This window comes from Takifugu flavidus, chromosome 2 (assembly GCF_003711565.1).
Source record: "Takifugu flavidus isolate HTHZ2018 chromosome 2, ASM371156v2, whole genome shotgun sequence".
NCBI classification, from domain to species: Eukaryota; Metazoa; Chordata; class Actinopteri; order Tetraodontiformes; family Tetraodontidae; genus Takifugu; species Takifugu flavidus.
The window spans coordinates 4865893-4887429 of NC_079521.1; the positions used below are offsets into that span (position 1 = coordinate 4865893).

Here is a 21537-nt window from a genome sequence, read left to right on the forward strand (position 1 = left end):
TCCCACATTATTTGCTCACCTGTACTCATATGTGATTGGTGTAACTGGTTTAATTTGAGGATTTTCTCAGCCTAAATAATGTCCACAATAGTTGATACTTGAAATTCTTTTCAAGATGTCCATTATAATGAGAATTTCAGTGCTACATACCATGAAACCAGTCCAATGGCTGGTTCATTGCCGCACCCAAATGTTATTAATTCAAGTTAATATGGCTATGTAATTTTCAATTGTCAAATGTTATTGGTTACTGTGTGTGGTAAAGGCTGGAATAAAGACACTTTCTACTTTCTATAACTCATAATTCTAGAAAAAGAACATTTGGGGTGCTGAATAAAGAATTTGGGTTTTTTCTCCATCATAAAAACCCAAATAATTCTGGTTTTCAATTGCTCTTGTAGTTCAAGATAGCAGCTATTTTAGCCAAGCGGAAGAACGCAACGGTTGATTTCTATGGCAACCGAGTATTGGCGACTGGCTCCGCCATGGCGATCAGAAACACTGCAGGTTCGTGTCCTCGCCCCAACACTTTTAAGATTATTTAATTTAAATTTTCCGGGTCATGTAGCGTATTCCAATTCTATATCAGAATAGTGTTTTGCCTTTGAAACTGTAACGTATTTGTAAAGGAGTAGTTGTTTTTTTTTTTAAGCTTTGTTCTGTTTTTTTTTTTTTTTAAATCTCAGACGTCCACAAGAAGATTAAGGCAGCCTTTGAAGCGTTTGATTATCAGTCCAACCACACTGTGGATGTCCGGTCTGTCAGTGTTTCATTAATCATCTTCATTGGTGAAGAAAAAGTGATATCAAAATGATAAATGATATCATTTCTGGTTTGTTTCCAGAGAGATTGGTACAGTTGTCTACTCCTTGGGCTGCTTCCCCTCCCGGCCAAATCTCCATGATTTTGTAGCTGAGGTGTGGTTTTGCTGTTATTTAAGAAAAGAGTGTTAACAAGATGTGCATTTATTCATATTCTCCTCTCACAGAACCTTTAATACAAATCGATTTGACGTTGGTCATAATTATATTCATTATCCATTTTGTGAAGTACAAATTAAAATATTTAATTGTAAGTCAACTTCTTTGACACAATAGCCTTTGAAAAAGCGTAAAACTGTTTCGACAACCTGTCCTGTTCATTCAGGTGGGAGAAGACCACACAGGTTACATTCATTTAGACAAGTTCCTCCCTGCCATGACCAAGGTTCTTCTGGAGCACAGGTAAAACCAGTCCAGTCAGGACATAGCTTCAGACTTTGTAGATTTAAATTAAAAATTAAAAAAAAAATGCAGGTGTAATAATTGTGTATGTATGATAGGTTTCCTCCCATCTCAGCGGTCATTCTGCTTCAAGCATTCAAGGTGAGATCTGCTGCTTTTAAGTCTTATTTTCCCTTTTTGTAAGAATGTTTTTGACCATCCACCGAAACTTACATACTGTATTTGGAAAACTATTAATAAGAAACCACTGATGCTGTTTAAGGTGCTGGATAAAGAAAAGAAAGGATACCTGGAGTCAGAGGAGCTGACAAAGTACCTGACACAGGAAGGTGAAGCCTCTTCCAGCCTCTAAACCTTGTTCAGTTATATCTACCTGACCTTGACTTTCATCTTCTTTAACAGGTGAGCCATTCAGTCAGGGGGAGATGGAGGAGATGTTAACCGCTCTGTCTGACAATGACCACATCTATTATGCAGATTATATCAGCCAGCTGATCTTTGATCCTGACACATAGATGATGACAGTGTGCTCAGAAATCTTAGAATGGATTTGTACTTTTGATAGAATTACTAGTCAAACTGTGATAATTTTTTGTCCATTTAGAAAGGTTGAGATGAAATATTTTGTAAGTGAGCCTCTTCCATCTTCTAATTTGACCTTAGAAACTTTCAGTGGTATTAAACACAATCCTGTCCAAATCAAAACTGATTGTTCAATCATTTATGGAGCTGAAAAATTAATTTACTGTGGTCCCTGTCAGCATGACTTGGCAGTTTTTCTACAAATGTGCTCATTTGTCATTTAATAATATATAATAAAATATTGCTGAATGGCTTTGGTAAAATTAGCAGAATTCCTTTCAATTAAAATGTGATGTTCTCAAGATTTAAAGTAAGCCTAAAGGGCAGATAACATGATGCACCATTGAATAACAGATCAATTTGGCAAACCTCATCATCTGTGTAAATGAACAAAACAATGCAAGGGTTAACCAGCATTTATAATTTATGCATGAAACATTGAGACGTGGGAACACAGAGGACGTCACCTAAATGCAACTTAGATCAATTCCTGTGTATGGAAAAAGCAACTTCCTCTGTGTCAATTAGAGTTAGATTTGGAGCAAATATTTCTGCTCTTAACAGCATCATTTTACAGTTAAAATCACCTGTTAGGTACTGTTGGTTTACAGTAACTATGCAAGAAACTTCAGAAAATGTAGAATAAGCTCATGGTTACAGAAACCCTAACATAGCAATTTGTCCTCACTAAACATCAAATTAAAAAACAAAAATAAAAGTCACATTCTGCCTTCTCAGCAGAGAAATCACATTTATGGTCACCTCTTCTATGTACATCAATAAAGACATCACAGATGAGCATAGTGATGGTAATAGCTACTAGTAAGTACATGAAGCAGCATGGCTGGAGTTTGTGTTTTACATCATCCTTCACAGAAACAAAATTTCTTACCTGGAGCAATTGAAATCAGAGCTGGTCTTTATTTGCTATTAAAAGTTGTTTTTACTCAAAAGAGACCCGACATAGAAAATATTACATCTTCCACATAGTCCAGATTCATGTCACCTACATCACTAAATTGGTACCGGTACTAAAGCACTACATAGAGCTAGAGAAGTTAAAGAGGGGTGAAATGGTAAACTACAGATAGAAATTAGAGGTAGAGGAGATGCCAGTCAGCTACAAATCCTTGCAGTGGTCCCATAGCAAGATTTCTGTGCTCTTGTCCCAAAGTATGTATTCCCATATACGGTATTCTTCACACAGCCCTAAAAGATCAGTTACACAAAAGGAAGATGTGCAGGTGGTCACCACAGGAGCTTTCTGGGTTTTTATCTAAAGGGAGAACTGACAGAAGCAGGTCAAATAGCGGAACAGATTCTTGAATGAACAGGGTTTTTATTACTGTAGTTGACCTTGCCTTGAAAATAAGCTCATTTTTGTTTTTCAGTGAACTGAATGATTTCACACACAAATGCTATTTTTGCATAGAGGTAAGATTAACACAATTCAACGAAGACAGGTCAAATAGAGAAAAAAAATACCACAGAAATACCTCACACAGACACACACACATCTGGAAATGAAAGTTAAAGTATTTTATAAGGACCGAGCTCAGAAGTCAGATGATGCTATAATGATTTTAGATTTTTTTTTAAAAACCCATGTATAACCCATAACATTTAGTTAATGCATGGCAATTAGAAATAAAAGATTACAACATCCCATCATCTGACTCCTATGAGTGATCCCTGATGGTCCAGCTATGCCATGGGCTACAGATGTGGCAGCATTAGCCCGATATCTTCGACTATTCCTAGATGATTTGCCACTGTGGCTACGTTTGCATCCCCAATATTTTTATTAGCCAACATCTAGTTAGCACAACAAATTGCTGTGAGAACCATTCTCTAGATTTGCAGCACCAGGCCAGCAGCAGATACATTATCCCCTCCTCCTGCAGTTTGGTAAACCTCAGTGCACACCAGCACCGGAGCGACGCAGATTTCGTAGTCATCCTCAGCCCAGCAGCTGACTGGCTTAGTCTCCTCTAGAGGAATACGCTGGCTGCCCTCCTGTCGGCTAACAGAGAAAGAGTCATCCATGATGAGTCTCGCCTTGGTAGTATCAATGTCATTGGAGCCACAAACATGGCGGTTGGCTGTAAGTGATGCCTTGGCAGTGGCAGACATTGTGTTCTTCCACTGGGATCCATGCTTAACTATGATGGCCTGAAAGGCCAGTGTGTGTACATGAAGCCGAGTAAGCAATTTGACTTTAGTGCCACCTGTGTTCCCTTCCCTGACAGCGTCTTTGTAGCACTTGTTCAAAATTCGGTAGACCTCCCTCATCTGGTCTAAGACGGTTGCTACGCGAGGATTTGGGTCCGACAACACTGTAATGTTGGTGCCTTTCAGTAAACTCAGCAGATTCGGAAGCTCCTGCTCATTCATCCCTAAAGAGTCTGCCTGTAAGGGGAAATGAAGTACGACAGAGGGTGTTTAAGACATTTCAGAATCCTTTTATGCAGCTACAATTTTCTCCAAGAAAAAGTATCGTCTGTTCCAAAAGATGCGTAAACACTAACTTCAATCTCAACAAATCATCAAATATGATTTAGCCAAATTCAGTGTGACCCTGTCCATCTTTGTCTTCCCTTAGCTACCTTGAGTCCATTTTTATCTTTATATCTCATGCGTGCATGGATTCATGAGAGAGTCATAAAAAACATACGTGAGGGACGACATATTGGAGAAGGTCTTCCATTATACTCTCTTCGACAAAACTGGCCATTTCAAAGTGGACCCCAATCTTCGGACTGGAGGAAGACAGGAGTTCGGCCAGATGGGAGAGGAGAGCTTTCCTCTCACCTGAAATGATCAACTTTTTATCCACTGAATGAAAAGTATAAAAGTCTCCCTGTAGGAAATTATTCCAGAGGTACATTGGTGCCAAACCTGCTTGAAAGGGGAAGTTGTCCATCATCTGCAGTCCTCCCACCACCAGCAGGTCTGGTTCAAACTCTTCAAGTTTGGTGGCAAAATCCTCCATGGAGGACAGGTAAGGGTTATGGTCATCACTGTGGACGATATATCTGAAGAACATGAAGAAATTGCACAATAATCTCCCAATGAGCAGAACTGAACAAATCTGAACATCGGTATACATACAGACGCACAGTGTCGGTTAGAAAAATAAATCCATTTCAAAATAATAGTCACATAACCAGTCCAACTGTCTATGGAATTAACCACAGATACACAGCAAAGCACAATGAACACACACCTGTTGGCTCTGCGTGAGGTGTACTGACCCCAGGAAGCACCGGATGGATACTCCAGGATAAGATGAATGTCTGGCTCTTCTACTTCATTACCTGCCACTATTAAAAGCAGAGGAAGATGATGACCAAACAAAGGCATCCTGGTAATGCAGGAAATGGCCGGCAAAAGGGAAAACTGGATAAGAGGAGAAACGTGCAGACCTGTAATGTGCTGGGACAGGACATCTGTAAAATCAGGACTGAAACTGCCCCCCAGCAACACGTCACATCCCTCGGTAGCCATGCGTCCAGCCATAACTGGGGCATTACCGCCTACTGTCCATCTGTTCCCAGGAATGTCGCGGGATGCCTCAACCAACTCGTTGAACAGGGTTTCATTGAGCATAAAACGTCTGCAGGGCACAGAAATGTGAAAAAGAAGTGTTAATACAGAAGATGAACCATCTGAAAACCACCTCCATTTCAGCCCACTTCTTGTTCCGCTTATCTACTTAAAAATCCAAATTAATTTGGTACACCTTACTGAAAGCTGCTATCAGAAAGCTGCCAGTAAAGATGTGACTGTCTGGATGGAGTAGAATGTCCTGGAGATGGTATGCATACTCTACAGCTTAATTATATGGTTTATTTTACAGGATGCACAAGCAAGGACAGCAGATGTTTTCTGGAAAACCCCACAAGGCCAATATCCTTAGACTGTTAAAGATTGTTTTAATATGTGCTTTAGAATGAGACAAATTAACTCTTTTAAAGTCCTTGTCACAAATTCTCCACATTATTCTATTGCATTTGATTGAGACCTTGTAGGCACTGAGCACAGATTCAGATGCAGCACTCAAAATACATATAGAAACAATTTAAAGTAGCAAACTGTTAAAGAAAGAAAAAGAAGTGTGAACCTGTGTATTTGTACAACATCTAAATGACAACAGAAGCTCAAAGGTTGTAACCAACAACTAAATTTGCTGTCGGTGTGTCATCCAAAATAAACACAATCCATTTACCCTGTCCCTACATAAATAATGACAGATCCAATGCAGAACAAAAATGAATTGCTCAAGTATTTTTGAAAAATATTTAATTAAATTACACAAATATCATTTACACATAATTCCCTTGAATTAGGGGGGAGCCATTTGATGCTGATCATATGCAGAACTTACTCTGCTGCAGCTCCTGGAGCAAAGAAGTAGGCAAAACTCTGAGCCAGTTGAACTTCATTTTCTATGTAGTCATGATGATGTGGCTGGTTTGCTGGAGTTAGGCCCATCTTGTTAAGCAACATCACCCCATCCACGATCAGATCAACACAACCACCAAAACCTGCCAATGAGCAAGCAAAGGAAAAACAAAGTGATCAATACGTAATCAGCTGTGACTTAACAGCTACAACCGGAGGCAAATATAGCATGTAAGCAAGACAATAACAATAATAATGCATCACCCACCCTCAGATGATGCTTTTCTCATTGCACAGTTTACATAAACCCAAGAGAAAGTCTTTAAAACTCAGTAAGGTTAAATCAAGAAATTTCAACATTAATCTGCCATCTTGGCAGTCAAAGCACACATTTTTATGTACAGTACAGTCAAACACACACATTAGCAGAAAAAGCACCAGACAGTATTCATAGTAAGTAAACTAATTTTTAGTGAATTAGTATTTAATAACAGCACAGCCCCTGGGGATATTTGCGATTATATAGTCATTAATATTCATCGTTTCACTGTGACTAAAAAATAATAATCATTACCATAGAAAAGGCAGAACTTAATATGTATGATTAGACTGTTATTTGCAATTCTTGAGGCGACTTAAACAACAAGAAATGCAATGCAACATGTGAAGAAGTTGAACATGTAATGAAGCTCTCCTTGTCCGTCTGTGCCGGACAAACTCACCCATCATCACATCGGTTGATTTAACTACAGTAATATTGTTATAGTGCTTAAAACTGACAGTTTAATTCACCATTTTGCACCTAATTTGTGATGTTGACTGAAATATATTACGGTTTGTCAATCTATAGTGATCCTGAAAATATTAGAACCAAGCTGCTTAGAAGGCAAAATACAGCAGTTCTACAGAAAGGTGCTCCGTTATGGTTTATTTGCTATGAATAAAAAAAGAAACTTTATCATACATGAACTTAACACTCGTGTTCATCAAACTAATGCTAAAATAGTATTTCTTAAAATGGGTTTCTGGCTTTGACTGGTGTGCAAAGTGCATGCAGTGAAATAACTGACAATTAAAGCAATTGTTCTTGAGTGTGTACTTAATAAAATTAAAGGTAGATCGACATTTTGATTTAGGTTTATTTCAGTTTTATGTGTATCTTTCTTGTGAGCGTGGTATGCTAGCTTTTTTTAAGTAAAGATGGCTGTTCCTTCAGCTAAAAGCCCATCTTCGACCAGCAGCAATTACGAACATCATTCATTTCGAACGTAATGTATCATTAAAGAAGAAAAATAATTTTTAAGCGTTGGGCTAGTTGTTAGAAGATCGCTCGCACCACTTGGACTCACCAATAGCTACTCTTGGTCTGTCCGCAGTGTTTATTCCGACTTTGCGTTCAGCACGAAGCAGAGAGGACAAGACCGCGTCTAGTCGGTCGTCCAAGACGGCATCTTGGGGCGGGCGAAACCACAAGGCCAAGACAAGCACGAGCAGCGGCAAGAGTGATCCGTATTTCATCCACAAAACTCTTCCTTCCCCTTCCATTGTTGACTCGTGGAAGTCACTACGAAAGCTCCTACTGTGCTGACAACTATAAGAGAGAAAGACCTCCCCCACGGTCCTAAAGAGCGTGTTTGTTTCTTCAGTCTGTATAAGTCCGTGCGTCCTAATGTTGAGTAACCGAACAACTACATACTGATCAAAAAAATGCAGTCAAACATTACTCGCGATTGTAATGTATTCTAACAAAAGCTTGAATATTTTCTCCCAAACGTCACAGTTTATGACAGTTTGATCCCTTAACACCGATGACATGAGCGGGTCTGTGGACGCCTGTGACAAAAACGAACAATCCTATTATAAAAGGGGAACGTGTTATAAACGCGGAAGTTATCAAACAGTGCGCTGCTTTCCTTGATAAATGTTTGCAACTTTAAAAAATATTTAATATCGATAGTAACAACCCCCAGCTTCTCCGTCACGAATCTTAGATTCCAACATCAAATACACCAAAACAGTCACACCTTCATGTTTGTATGCTTAAACAGCTGATGTGACTGGCCAAAGGACATTTGCCCAGAAGCCTTGTTTGTTAACGTGCATGAGAATTCCAGTCAAACTGGGATGGCGAGCAGCTGGCACCAACTAATTCTAATATTTTCTCAGTGACATAAAAATACAGGCAAGGAACTAGTGGAAAAATAAAAACATCATCTTAATGTCAACCTTTTTTATTACACCAAAACATGAATGATATCATTTATTAAAGAAAATTAAAAATATCCAATTTCATTTGCATTTTAAAAAGTTAAGATGATCATTTAAAATACCAATAGTAGCATTACCAACTGCATTAGACAACAGCGTGCAGTTTATAACAACTATATTCAGCACACCACATGATTTCAAGTGTGCAGTAAAAAAAACCAAAAACATCATTGTTTCAAGCGATGGAAAAAACTCTTAATGCAACTCAGTTTTCACAGAACACAAAACTGTATACATGGTGTTGGGAGAAAATCAGCAGAGTGAACCGACCTCCGGTGAGTGTATGATGGCCAGTGCAACTCAAAGCCTGCATGAGAGAACAAACCAGTAAGGGACACCGTTTCAACCCACCTTTTATCAATTTTAAACATGCAGGTTTCATGAGGGTGCTTTAAAATTTACTGTGGTGGAAAACCAGTGAGTTCTTCACCAATATGTTGCCTTACCTTGATTCTAATTTGGAATTCCTGCGACAATCTCGGACTCGATACCACAGTGATTTGATCCACGTAAGATTTTAAAGAACCCTGAAGAACAAAAACAAATAAATTCACAACTTATTTCTAAATGAAGTACACTTAAACTGGTTTTAGCTTGTAGTTGTCCTGGGATCCCTCAGGAGAGGTTCACAATCGTTCACACCCAACATCACATGTTGACTGGGAGGATCCACAGAAGTTTAATAATGCAAATTACCACTCATCAATCAGTCAACCAGTACAGTACATACAACTCTGGAACTCCTACCAGTTAATGTAGAACTGAAGAAGCCTCTTGGATAAAAGGCTAGCTGAATATTTTAAGAGTTCTCTTCAACCTGGATGACTGATACGATTCTTCAACAGATTTGGCTTCCATTCATAGTTAAAATATGAATGTTCTTTCAGACAACAGCGTTACACAGGAGTCTGAAAGCCAATACGAGGATGATATCCAGTGGTTTCAAGGTTGAATCAAAATCATTTAAAAATACTTCTCACCATTATTGCCCCAATCAGTGTTCCAGGAGTTGGCACAAAGCCAGTAGGGAATACCATTCTCCTCCCCCCAACCCAAGATCTTGATAGCATGACCACCCAGAGCAGAACCAGTCACATGCTGATAAACACCTGTGTGAGATAGGACAGTACGACACAGTTTTAGTTCACATTCATGGTTATGCTTATGTCAGAAGGTCATACTGAAGATTTTGTGGATGCTTGTGTGTTCTCACCAGTCTTGTACAACACAAAGTCTTCATAGACAGTGAAGGCACCCTCCACTGGACCATTCTTGTATATTTCATGTTTAATATCATCCTCATCTGATGAAACACTGTATGATGTTTTACCTGCAAAAGTAGGTATAAGCATTGCATTATCATCTCCAAGATTTGCTTTGGTTTACTATACTTCATTACATACATTTATTATATATTATTAATATTCTGTGGAAAAAATGGCTTTTTCTTAAGCATTTCCTTTCTTTTCTTTTTTTTTTTTTTACCATAGTGCTTATCCTGCTTGTAGCTGGGGGTGTATCCAGCTTCACACCTGTAGACACACTGAGGTGTTTCTCCACCTTCTCCACTGCAGGAAGGTCTGCTACCATTCACATGGTGCTCACAGGGGGGGATGGTATAGGGACGGCAACCTGAAAAGAGTTCCAGTCAGGAACTAGCAACAATACACACAAGACCACTTATCAGTGTATTACAAGGAACTGACCAATGTGGGAGTCATAAAGGCCTCCAGACACCAGTCCATTCTTGGTCCAGAAGTCCCAAGCAGCAGAAGGGTAGCCACCATTGCATCTATTATTTAACAAATGAAAATAAAGCAGTCACACATCCCAACTTTCCAGATGCTCACATTTGTTTGGCTATATTACAGCCTACTGTCAACATTAATATATAAATTTGCAACCTACAAAAGTCAGATATGAGAGACCAAATCCATTTACTTACCAACTGAGTCTTATAAAGGGACGCTACCAAATCACTTAATGCTTGTAATATGAATTTGTAATCTGAATTTCCAAAAATAGAAACAGACAATCTTACATCTTATTACATGAATGTGAATACATTTTTAGGCCAAAGTGTGAATCTGTTTTCTATTAAATATCATATGTTCTGTTGGTGGCATCAGGATTAGATCAGCACAGTAGTTGACAGTGGGGAATGTTTTGTTTTTTTGTCTTCTTTTTTTTATAAATACAACTCTCTCACCCCATGCCACAGCTTTCACAGCAGGACAGTAGATCCTCAGCAGAGAGTTCCACGCTGATCTTGGCATTGCTGTGGATGCAGATGCGATCCGACATGGCCTCCGAGGCACCAAAAGCCTATGGGTAAAAAGGAAAAGTGGACACATGAATTAAATGCAGATGCTACATGAAGACAGGAAGTGCTATATGTTGGGGGAAAAAAAATCTACTCAAAATAGCCCCTTTAACGCTTTACAAAAATCAGATTGTGTTCTGGGTCTTTTCAGCACTGTTAAAAGGGTTTTCACAACAATTTTTCTCAGGTCGAATGGCCTTGCAAGCAACCCAGCAACTTACTAGCTCGCCTTGCTCACAATGTAAAAGCATCCCACGGTATCCTGCTAAATCACCCCGTGGCAATGCACCCATTTTGCCACTTGACAACCTGTCAACAAAGACTGAACAAAGACTGATTTTTCTCCCCCATTTTCCATTAACAAACAAATCAAATGTGCAGCTATGCAATCTTTATTGGAAGCGCATACCTCTGGCACAGGAATATTATGCTTTGGAAATCCCACAAATCCCTGAATGTTTATATACCTACAGCTTGTGTAGCAATATGCTCCACCTTTTTTATTGATCAAGGTAGCACACTGGCAAGATTGCGAGATCCACAAGTGACTGTGGAGAAGAAGAGATTCAACGGCCGATTTTGGACAGTTATCAATGGCAATATTGAAAGCCTAGGATTCCTTATTATGAGCTTCGCCAATCAATAGCTTATTGGTCCACTCAGGCGTCCTGAGAATCTCCAGCTTGTTAGCTATGCCACCGGTGCCCTTCCCACCCATCACTTTGTTGTCAAGGCCCGCCGACAATGCCGATGGTACACTTCTTCCAAAATGTTTTTCAAAATAAAAGATCATTCAGACTCAGCTAATGCATAAAACGGAAATATTTAATTTGTTTTGCGGCCCGGTACCAATTGATCCACGGACCGGTACCGGTTATAAGTATAAAGTATATAAACAGTTATAATGACAACAAAGATGATTGATGATATGCATTTAGGAATTGAAGACATACAGACACATTTTCAGCCAACAAAAAGTGTCTTTTCAAAAAAGGTTTTTAGACAAATTCTTCAGGAGTTACTCCTTCGCTTGGTAGCCTAATCACTAGGCCAACATAGTCAGATGTCATCCATGACAATCTTTCCAGATTAGCCACAGTTTCTATCTGCCTTCGTTGCATTAGTCCTCAGACATGGTTCAATCGACACTGAAGCTTGTGGTACTTTCCAAAAGACAAAATTGCCAAGAACGAAACAAGGCAGACCATTGACTCACTGACGTCCATGCTGTCCATTATTTACCTTGCAGTGTTCCAGCGCATGCAAAGGTGTAATGATGCTGTGAATGCAATGACACAACAGGGAGGGGAAAAAAAACAGCCCTGCAACTACTGGAAATATGAAAAAGCCCAAATGCCGAACAATGGCGGGTCGATAGCATAATAGGAAAATCCTGCATCAATTTAAGTGTGAAAACGGTATACCAGTTACATCCATTTACACAGGTATAAAATGCTGAAGCTTACCCAGCAGGACCCACAGGAGCCCTGATCCCTGATCTCTTTCAGTGTTGGGCAGTTGGGCCACTGCTCTCTGGAGTCAAATTGTCTAGGCAGCTTGAAGCCTCCAGCATATTGAATCCTGCACAGTAAAAAGGGTAACCAAAGAAGTATGTTAGTAATAAAAAAGTGTAATGTAAATTAATCAAAACAAAACTGGCATGTCAGGACAGCTTTTTTAAAAAAAAAAAAACTTTTTAAACTGTGCAACCACATTGTGGCATTGCACCGTCCTGCTGCAATAAACCTCCTGAAAGGTTGTTGTCTAGTTGGCCACATATGCTGTTTTTTTTTTAAAACCAGCATCTACCCAGCGTGACTCGACTCAATATGGTTAGAGTTATATAGCTAGCTACCATGGTGAGAAAACCCCTTATATTTTCCCAAATTATTGATGTCTTGACACACATCCGCCGGGAAAGATTTTTAGCGAAACGGCTGTAAATAGTTTTCCATTAATTCTCTATGGTAGTTCTACAATTGTAATGTAACTTTGAGGTATTTATTTGATTTATTTCATATAAGTGGCTTTTGCTTATGTGATAAGGGAGGGGGGGGTGTCTTGATAACGCTTCTTGTTTATGTTAATAACATTTGTATTTTACTGTCCCGTGAAAACTTGATGCAAATCATGTATCACAAAAGGTGCCGATGTTCAATAAATACATGCATGTGTCATTAATTAAAACTGGCATCAAATCAAAACATTTTATTTAATGTGACATTAATTAAAACACCAGTTTATTTTACACACACACACACACACACACACACACACACACACACACACACACACACACACACACACACACACACACAATTCGCCGTATTCCTGGTTGCATTCTTCCTGCTATCTACGGGGGCCGAGCTAGAACAATTGTCATTACATAATGAAGTTTTAGCCAGTCGCAATATTCGAATAGTAGCCATTTTCAGCTATTTCCCACATAATATTAACTCACTTTTATTTGTGATTCAGCTAATTACATCTCTTTCACTACAAGTCAAGTCCCAGCATCACAAGAATATTGAAATAATGATAATTATGATGATAATAACGAGTGCTCACTGACCTTTTTGTGTTATTTAAAATAGCTACTATCTACGAGTCAAAACAAATATGATTAATGGAAAATGGTTTACTTTTTTTGGGTGGGGGGGGTTCATACTGACAAAAAATTTAAGTTTTCACGTTAATTGAACATTTTATCTACACTATCTACACATTTTGATTTTTCCCACTTAGTTATGAATTATTTTGAGAAATACATACAAACATGGTCATATTGCATTATTTGAAATCACAGTGTAAAGTAGATATAATGTCTGAAGGGTCTCAGTCAGCCAGGTCATGGTAATTCAGTTCAGAACTGATGAAGCCTCTTTGATGAGAGGTGAGACATCTTCAACAAACAGTCCAGTTGCTATGATTCAACTACCAGAATAACCATTGTATGGTGTTCAGGTCTCTCTTGAGCCTTTTCCACATTTTATTTATAAATCGATTGTCTTTTTATTATTCAACTTGATTAGAAACTAAACAAAAAACATGTTGGACAATAATTCCGTGATCCAACACTGGCCAAGGATAAATATTACCCATATTATTGTGCTTCTTGCAAACACATAGTCGGTTGTCCCTTTCTGGGTGTGGTACTCAGAAGCACTGCCCTCTATTAGTCCTATGACATATCTACCAATTGCATAAATTGATGCTTTGAGCCAATATAGAACAGTGTATTGTCTAATCATAAGATCTTTAAAGATAATCATAAATGCATTACTTTTTTTTTGTAAACCATTTTACAACCATTTCAGCTTACTCTTGGAGAGCAACTTTGGGTGGTCCCCAATTAAATTGGTTGTGATCTGATGTGATTTTTTTTTTTTTTTTTTATAAATCTGGCCACAATGTCCAGATGATACGAGAATCAACATTCAATAATTTATTCTGTGAGTACAAATAACTACATTCATGTAGCTTTAATCTACACACGGTGGTAAACCTTGATTTTAAATAAAATATTTTAAATCAAGCTTCATAGAGTTTTCCATCATGTGCAGAGTTTGAAAACAGGTTTGCCTGTGCAATGAAATTATTTTTCTGCCATTCACACCAAAGACTAAGCAGATAAAGATAAAACATTTTTTAAAATTGAATGAAATAACTAGGTAATTATGAATGTAATAAATTGAGAAAAGAGAAAGAATTGTCATCATTGTCGAGGATAACTCCCACCCATCACACCCTGACTTCAGCCTCCTGCCTTCAGGGATAAGGATCAGAAGCCTTCAGGCCTGCTCCACCGGACTGTCAAACAGTTTTATCCACCAGGCTGTCAGGATGCTGAACTCCATCCACTACCTCCGCAGCTCCTGCCCCTTACCCCAGGACCTTAACTCTGCTGAAATACAATTGCACTCATTGTATTGCACTATATGCACATTCATGTCTTTGGCACCTTATTTGACCCCCCTTTTTTGCCTCACTTATATTGTTATTTTATGTTATTCTATTCATTTTTCATTTTCATTTCAGTTTTTACAGCACGATAAGCTAGAGAGAACAGTATTTCGGTTCATCTGTATGTTCAAAACATGGAGTGAATTGACAATAAAGTATCTAAAGTCTAGTCTAAGGGTTGCACAAAACCTATTACATTAGAAAAAAAAATGGAACTGGAACTGTATCACAAAGCAAGATGCAACAACAGGAATGAGTCAGACTCACATGATGGGCAGTTTTGGTCCTTTCAGCAGTGTCCCACAGAGCTTCTGGACGTATCTGTATTCAATGTTATGGAAGTTTCGGCCGGCCTGGAGCAAAAGCAGAATGCATGTTTATTAATAAATGCCAATGCAAGAGAGAATTCAATGGAAATGCAAAAGAGAAACTCACCATCCATGTAGTGTTAAGTTTATTGATGTAGTTGACCATCTCAATGGACAATGGTTTCAGATTGGGTCTGGCCAGAGTGGATGAGAAACTGGTCACCACGATCAGAAAAGCTGCCTGCCACATTTTGACTGGAAATTGAAAGAGAAGTTTATAATAGATTCACCTTAACATTAAATAATTATTTTAACATTTTTTAATAAAAAGTTCTTAAAGCTTGATTTTATTTCCAAACGCTTCCTGTTATTTCTCTAATGAGAGTGAAACCTAACAACAAATGTGTAAGATTAGCTGTGAGGAATGTACAAACAGCTGATTCTAAAAATCCTGCAAAGAAGACCCTTATGAACAGAGGCTGCATCTGCAAGTGGACTGAGAACAGGCAAAGTAAACAGTGTGAAGAGAAGACACTTTTCTTTAGTCATGCTGGACTTTGAAGTACACTGCAGCATCAACGGGACCATTCTTTCAATGGCTTACTACACCTGCAAAAGGAAAGTATTCGAAGCATCACATGTTGAGCCTTCACCCACCATTACAAAAGATCAATCCCTCAGCAACACAGAATTATTTACATCATAACGTCAACCTAATGGTAGAGTTAATCAAATATAAATTTGGAGTGTGCTCACTGCCAATCTGACAGGTGAGTCGACTTAAAAGAAGTAATTTATTAATCTGGGTTATCAAAATTGGCTCTAAAGATCACTCCATTTGAATTTGCATTAAAAAAAATTGTACACATGCTTAGTAGGCCTTGTAAAAGTGGTGCATGTGTTTCAGCAAGTCTAAGAAGGCAGAACACAATCTACAAAACTGCCATGGTTATGGAAACTTAATGTCATGCGAAAAGAGGAAAAGAACATTTAAAAAAAATGAGTCATGACTGAGGTTGACTATCACAGAAACGCCACATAACTAAAAGAATAAGAGAAGTGGTTCACCCACACCGTGAGATCTGATTGTGCTTTGAGGAAGTGAACCTTCTGTCTGCTGACTGACCTCCATCAGTCTAATTTCACTTGATTCCAACACATCTATAAGAAATCCTTCTGATTCTGCTGATTCATAACGGAACTTTGTTCAGAACTCTGCAGCCTTACCTAGAGCAACAACAAGCCAACAGCAGCTCAATAAACATAAGTAATGCAACAAAGGTCGGCTCTTCTCTTTGTTGTTTTCAGGATCTTAGATGTGGGACACTGCTGATAAGACGAGGAGATGAGGGCATGTTTACAGTTTCGGTTCCAACTTCTAACGGAATCAATAAGCGTTCCAGTCAGCATTATGTTCCATTCTTATTTTTTACTTGGGGCTTTTAGGTTCTCGGCTATAGTTGACACCACATTACATCACAATCAGTGTGCCCAAAATGTGCCCAAATTAATCACGGAAAACTATACGCACATTAAGTTATCACATTTGACGAGGGCTTCGTGATCAAACTGCTTTTTTGGGAGGTCGAAGTTTTTCGTTGCACGAAGAGCTATACTAGCTACCAAGTCAACCTGTAAATGAGGAAAACCTGGAGTGAAAACTTCCAGTGATTACACTGAAACTGTACCTGGAGTGTTTGGCGCTTCGGCTTCGGCTTCGGCTTCGGTTTTGGCTTCGGCTCGGTACCGGGTACCTTGGTCTGCTCCCTCCTGACGGGTGGAAACTTTCTTCACTCTTATTTATTCCGGGTACCGCGTGATTCAGTCACGTGAACGCTGCCCATGTGACTATTGACGTCATCAACAGTGAACTACTTTTATTGCAGTTTTAAACGTTCACTGTTTGGGAGAGACTCCCACTTAACAAAAGAGTGCACAGACCCCTTTTCCTTTTAAACAGATTGTATGTGCCTATACATTACTGTAGGTGGGCAGGAGTCACAGTTTGAACTTTAACTCTTCTGGGATTGATTCTTCATTATTCTGTCTTCTGACATCCACCAATACAGCGAGATGTATCCTGAAATGTATTTACCCTGTATTTCTGTCTAGCCGTCCATTATGTGGCATGATGTTTTTTAGTATGTGCTGTGCTTACAGTGATATTTGTATCCTAACATATCTATAATTTTGCACATGTGTAAACATTATTCACATGTAATCTAACATGTATGTCTTGCAAATTTTATGTGCTTAAACTATTTCAGCCAGAAGACTATATGAGTGTCTTTTCTCTCTTAAACCCAAGATACTTTATCCTTCCTTAGAATCTCCCAGCCAAGGTTCTAACTGGCCATTTCTTGACCTATTTTGGCCATAAGCTGCCCCCAGCGATTCCATGACTGCTGTTGTTTGTCTTAACAGTGATTTTATAGTGCAATCTTGATTTGACTTTGTGGAAAAGAAAAATCCCCACAACTCAGTTGCTTTGGCTATCACCCCATATTGCACAACATGGTGATTCAGAATCCTGCAAAATATAAGGCACAACCTTATAATTATTTTCAATATTGGCACTAAAGTATGCTAAGTGTGTGATATGGATCTCCTGGATCAGCGCCATCATCATCCTTACATCATAGTTTGGTTTTTTGGAAATCCTGAGGTTGATACAAAATCCACAGGTTGGGTGGGGTAATGTGCACAAAACAGTTTGGTACTCAATACATCAAAAGAACTGATCATGAATTACAGGAGGGGAAAATTCCTCAATCCAATTACATCAATTGAGAGATTGTGGAGAGGGTGCCCAGCTATAAGTGCTTTGGAGTGCACATGGATGCAGAATTGCAATGGATCACCAACACCTTGGAGGTTCTGAAGAGAGCCCAATAATGCCTCAGCTTTCTGAGAATCTTTAGCAATGTCAATATAAAAAAGGAGCTGATGGCAGTGTCCTACCGCTGTTTCATTTAAAGTGTGTTCACCGACCACATCTCTTTGTGGTTTGCCAGCTGCACCATGGCATACAAGAATGCACTTCAACGGCGTGATCAAAATTGCCCAAAAATCAACCGGCCACCATCTCCCCTCCTTGGAGAACATATTGTCTTAAGAGGACACGCAGCATCCTGAAAAGTCAGCACACATCCAGACTACCATATATTTGAGTTGATGTCCTTTTGCACCCTAGGCTGGAGGTCGATGATCAATTCTGTTGTTGTTTCATCTTATCTCAGTGAGGCTGAGCTGTCAAACAATCAGCACCTTGTGGTGAGTTCAATCCGCTGGTGGTGGAGGAACTTGGACAGACTTGGCAAACCCAAAGCTGTTGTAAGGGTCTGTTGGGAATCGTTCGTTGAGCCCACAGTCAGGGAGGTCTTCAACTCCCACCTCCAGGAGAACTCCTCTCAGGTTCTGAGAGGCTGGGGACATTGAGTTGGAGTGGCCCAACTTACTTTGGCCAGTATGAAAAGACAGATTAAAAAAGTAATTTTAAAGATTTTGACTATCACACTTCTTACTAGTTCAATTGTTTTATCATCAATATCATTATGATCAGTGGATGATTTGTCTTTGATTTCTTAATGATGTTGAAAATTTCTTTCTCATCAACCAGTTTGATATACTGTGACGGGTGCAGTTTGGACCCAAATGCAGCACTCTGGAAAGCTGGACCGTAGTAATGCCTTTTATAAACACACGGGCAAACAGGAACTCAGGCAGACAAGGAAACACAGGAAATAGTCCGTTCTTCAGGCTCCGGGCCCACACAAAGTCTATGGGTTGCAGGCTCGGGGAGTGGGACGAGCAGCAGCGAAGTCGGGGCCGGGCAGAGAAGTCAAAACCAGGTGAGCAGACAGGAACCAGAGACGCTGAGGCAGAAGTCGTAGTCAGGGGCAGAAAGCAGGTAGGTTGTCCGGGGAACAGGCAAGGCAGGCAGAACGAAGACAGGCAGGGTCGGTAACGGGTAATCCGGCAGGGAAACAACGCTGGAAAGTCTCGCATGAAAGCAGAAGAACAATCTGGCACTGAGTGAGTGTGAGGCTGGAGAATATATACTGGTAGGTGAGCTGATTGATGAGTGAGGGCAGGTGTGTGATCAGTGACTGAGAGCAGGTGTGTGATCAGTGACAGAGCAGGTGTGGTGATCAGAGGGTGTGGTGTGAGCAGGGCAGTGGAAAAGTACTGGGACAGGAGGGAACTGGGGAAAAGGGGCTGTGACAGAACCCCCCTCTTAAGGGACGGCCCCTGACGTCCCAAAAACAAAGTCCAAGCTGAGCCGGGTGGGTGGAGGGGGGCCTGGAGGAGGGCTAAAATTCTTCCGAGGCCTCCGTCTCAGCTTCCTCTTCGTCCTCGTCGCTGGAAGCCTCGGATGACAGGGAGGACAGAGTCTCTAAATTGGCACCCCCACCAGCATTGGGGATCTTGGAGGGCTGGTCAGGGTGACAGTGATGGAACTCGCGGATGAGCTGCACATCCAGGATGTGACGGGCTGGGACCCATGACCTCTCCTCTGGGCCGTATCCCTCCCAGTCTACGAGATACTGAAGACCCCTTCCACGGTGGCGGGAGCGCAGCAGGCGGCGAACTGTGAAGGCAGGACCCCCATCAATAATCCGTGGAGGTGGTGGCAGCTGAGAAGCAGGCATCAACGGACTCTCTCGAACCGGCTTGATCCTGGAGACATGGAAGGTTGGGTGGATCCGCATGGCACGGGGCAGCTTGAGCCTGACAGCCACAGGGTTGATGACCTTCTCGATAATAAACGGCCCGATGAACTTAGGAGCCAGCTTCTTGGACTCCACCCTCAAGGGAAGGTCTCAGGTCGAGAGCCATACCTTCTGCCCCACCAGGTAATTGGGAGCCTGGGAGCGACGGCGGTTGGCTGCCGTCGACTAACGGTCAGCTGCTCGTAGGAGAGCAGCCCTGGCCTGGGTCCAAGTCCGGCGGCAACGGCGGATAAAAGCCTCGACGGACGGACAGGAAGCTTCCTTCTCCAGGGCTGGGAACAGCGGCGGCTGGAAGCCATAGGCGCACTGGAAGGGAGAAAGTCCAGTGGCGGAGCTGGTTAGGGTGTTGTGGGCATATTCCACCCACAGTAGCTGCTTGGACCAAGTGGAGGGGTGTCTGGACGCCATGCAGCGAAGCGCCATCTCCATCTCCTGATTCACCCTCTCCGATTGGCCATTGGATTGGGGATGGAACCCAGAGGACAGGCTTACGGTGGCCCCGATGAGGCTGCAGAACTCCCGCCAGAATACGGACGTGAACTGGGGACCCCGATCAGAGACTACATCTGACAGAAGGCCGTGGAGCTGAAATATGTGCTGTAGAACAAGTTCAGCAGTCTCCTTGGCCGATGGAAGCTTGGGTAGGGGCACAAAGTGGGCCATCTTGCTGGACCGGTCTACCACAGTCAGGATAGTGGTGAATCCGCCCGACAGTGGCAGACCGGTAACAAACTCCAGCGAAATATAGGACCAGGGTCGATGTGGCACAGGCAGAGGTTGGAGGTAACCGGCAGGGGCCTGGCGGGAGGACTTGTGCAGACTGCAGATCGGGCAGGCGTTGACAAACTCTCTGGCGTCCTCCTCTAAAGTGGGCCACCAGAACCGCCGCTGCAGGACCTCTTTAGTGCGCTGAATCCCTGGGTGAAAAGTGAGCCGGGAGCCGTGGGCCCATTGTAGGATGTCAGACGTCAGACCCTCTGGGACAAAAAGGCGGTCAGGAGGGCAGGAGCTGGGACCAGGTTGGTTCTCCAGGGCGGCTTTTACACGCTCCTCCACCTCCCAGGTGAGAGAAGCCACAAGGCAGGGAGCAGGAAGAATGGTTTCTGGGTTGAGGGCAGTGTCCTCTGTTCCCAGGAACTGGCGAGATAGAGCGTTAGGCTTGACGTTGCGGGAGCCCGGCCGATAGGCGAGGGAAAAGTTGAACCTGGTAAAGAACAGGGACCACCTGGCCTGACGGGAGTTCAGTCTCTTAGCCGAACGGATGTACTCCAGGTTCTTGTGGTCCGTCCAAACCAGGAAGGGCAATTTAGTCCCCTCTAACCAGTGACGCCATTCCTCCAACGCCAGTTTCACCGCCAACAGTTCTCGGTTCCCAATGTCATAATTTCGTTTTGCCGGAGACAGACGTCGGGAGAAGAAGGCACAGGGGTGCATTTTCTGGTCATCAGCAGAGCGTTGAGAGAGAACGGTGCCGATCCCCACATTAGAAGCATCGACCTCTACTATGAACTGCCTTTCAGGATCAGGAACCAGGAGAATGGGAGGTGAGGTGAACCGGGCCTTGAGGTTCTGGAATGCCTCCTCAGCAGCCTGGGACCAACAGAAGGGTACCTTGGAGGAGGTGAGAGAAGTGAGCGGAGCGGCCACGGTGCTGTATCCCCGGATGAACCTTCAGTAGAAGTTGGCGAATCCCAGGAACCGTTGCAGCTGTTTCCGGGACTCAGGGATGGGCC

The 21537-nt window shown here is 41.4% G+C and overlaps 4 protein-coding genes across 4 annotated transcripts; 1 reads left to right on the forward strand and 3 right to left on the reverse strand.

Annotated features, from left to right (window-relative positions):
• The first annotated feature begins 369 nt into the window (after positions 1-369).
• On the forward strand, positions 370-1928 carry efcab2 (EF-hand calcium binding domain 2). Its single transcript, XM_057025771.1, has 7 exons — positions 370-507; positions 687-756; positions 845-917; positions 1147-1223; positions 1322-1364; positions 1486-1552; positions 1626-1928. The coding sequence occupies exons 1-7, from the start codon at positions 486-488 to the stop codon at positions 1736-1738; spliced, it is 465 nt and encodes a 154-aa protein (XP_056881751.1). The 5' UTR covers positions 370-485; the 3' UTR covers positions 1739-1928.
• Positions 1929-2205: 277 nt separating this feature from the next.
• Positions 2206-8049, reverse strand: adpgk2 (ADP-dependent glucokinase 2). The gene is made up of 7 exons (XM_057025767.1): positions 7559-8049; positions 6193-6352; positions 5231-5421; positions 5032-5128; positions 4704-4840; positions 4480-4616; positions 2206-4214 (listed from the first exon to the last, which is right to left on the reverse strand). The coding sequence occupies exons 1-7, from the start codon at positions 7752-7754 to the stop codon at positions 3657-3659; spliced, it is 1476 nt and encodes a 491-aa protein (XP_056881747.1). The 5' UTR covers positions 7755-8049; the 3' UTR covers positions 2206-3656.
• A 375-nt stretch (positions 8050-8424) lies between these two features.
• ctsba (cathepsin Ba) lies at positions 8425-16920 on the reverse strand. The gene is made up of 11 exons (XM_057025768.1): positions 16760-16920; positions 15199-15326; positions 15031-15116; positions 12267-12381; positions 10687-10802; positions 10184-10269; positions 9963-10109; positions 9691-9807; positions 9458-9586; positions 8924-9004; positions 8425-8784 (listed from the first exon to the last, which is right to left on the reverse strand). The coding sequence occupies exons 2-10, from the start codon at positions 15319-15321 to the stop codon at positions 8931-8933; spliced, it is 993 nt and encodes a 330-aa protein (XP_056881748.1). The 5' UTR covers positions 15322-15326; positions 16760-16920; the 3' UTR covers positions 8425-8784; positions 8924-8930.
• A 1828-nt stretch (positions 16921-18748) lies between these two features.
• LOC130521907 (uncharacterized) lies at positions 18749-19946 on the reverse strand. The gene has a single exon (XM_057025772.1). The coding sequence runs from the start codon at positions 19781-19783 to the stop codon at positions 19385-19387; it is 399 nt and encodes a 132-aa protein (XP_056881752.1). The 5' UTR covers positions 19784-19946; the 3' UTR covers positions 18749-19384.
• Positions 19947-21537: the final 1591 nt, after the last annotated feature.

Excerpts from the sequence above, each read along its gene's own strand:
- adpgk2 (XM_057025767.1), bottom strand. The coding sequence starts at position 7,754 with ATGGAAGGGGAAGGAAGAGTTTTGTGGATGAAATACGGATCACTCTTG. Across the intron at positions 6,353-7,558 it reads CAGACCAAGAGTAGCTATTG|GTTTTGGTGGTTGTGTTGAT; the intron begins GTGAGTCCAAGT and ends GCTCATTGGCAG. Across the intron at positions 4,617-4,703 it reads CAACTTCCCCTTTCAAGCAG|GTGAGAGGAAAGCTCTCCTC; the intron begins GTTTGGCACCAA and ends TGATCATTTCAG.
- LOC130521907 (XM_057025772.1), bottom strand. The coding sequence starts at position 19,783 with ATGCGGATCCACCCAACCTTCCATGTCTCCAGGATCAAGCCGGTTCGA.
- efcab2 (XM_057025771.1), top strand. The coding sequence starts at position 486 with ATGGCGATCAGAAACACTGCAG. Across the intron at positions 757-844 it reads AACCACACTGTGGATGTCCG|AGAGATTGGTACAGTTGTCT; the intron begins GTCTGTCAGTGT and ends GTTTGTTTCCAG. Across the intron at positions 1,553-1,625 it reads AAAGTACCTGACACAGGAAG|GTGAGCCATTCAGTCAGGGG; the intron begins GTGAAGCCTCTT and ends CTTCTTTAACAG.
- ctsba (XM_057025768.1), bottom strand. The coding sequence starts at position 15,321 with ATGTGGCAGGCAGCTTTTCTGATCGTGGTGACCAGTTTCTCATCCACT. Across the intron at positions 15,117-15,198 it reads AACTTAACACTACATGGATG|GCCGGCCGAAACTTCCATAA; the intron begins GTGAGTTTCTCT and ends CTTTTGCTCCAG. Across the intron at positions 12,382-15,030 it reads GGACCAAAACTGCCCATCAT|GATTCAATATGCTGGAGGCT; the intron begins GTGAGTCTGACT and ends TTTACTGTGCAG.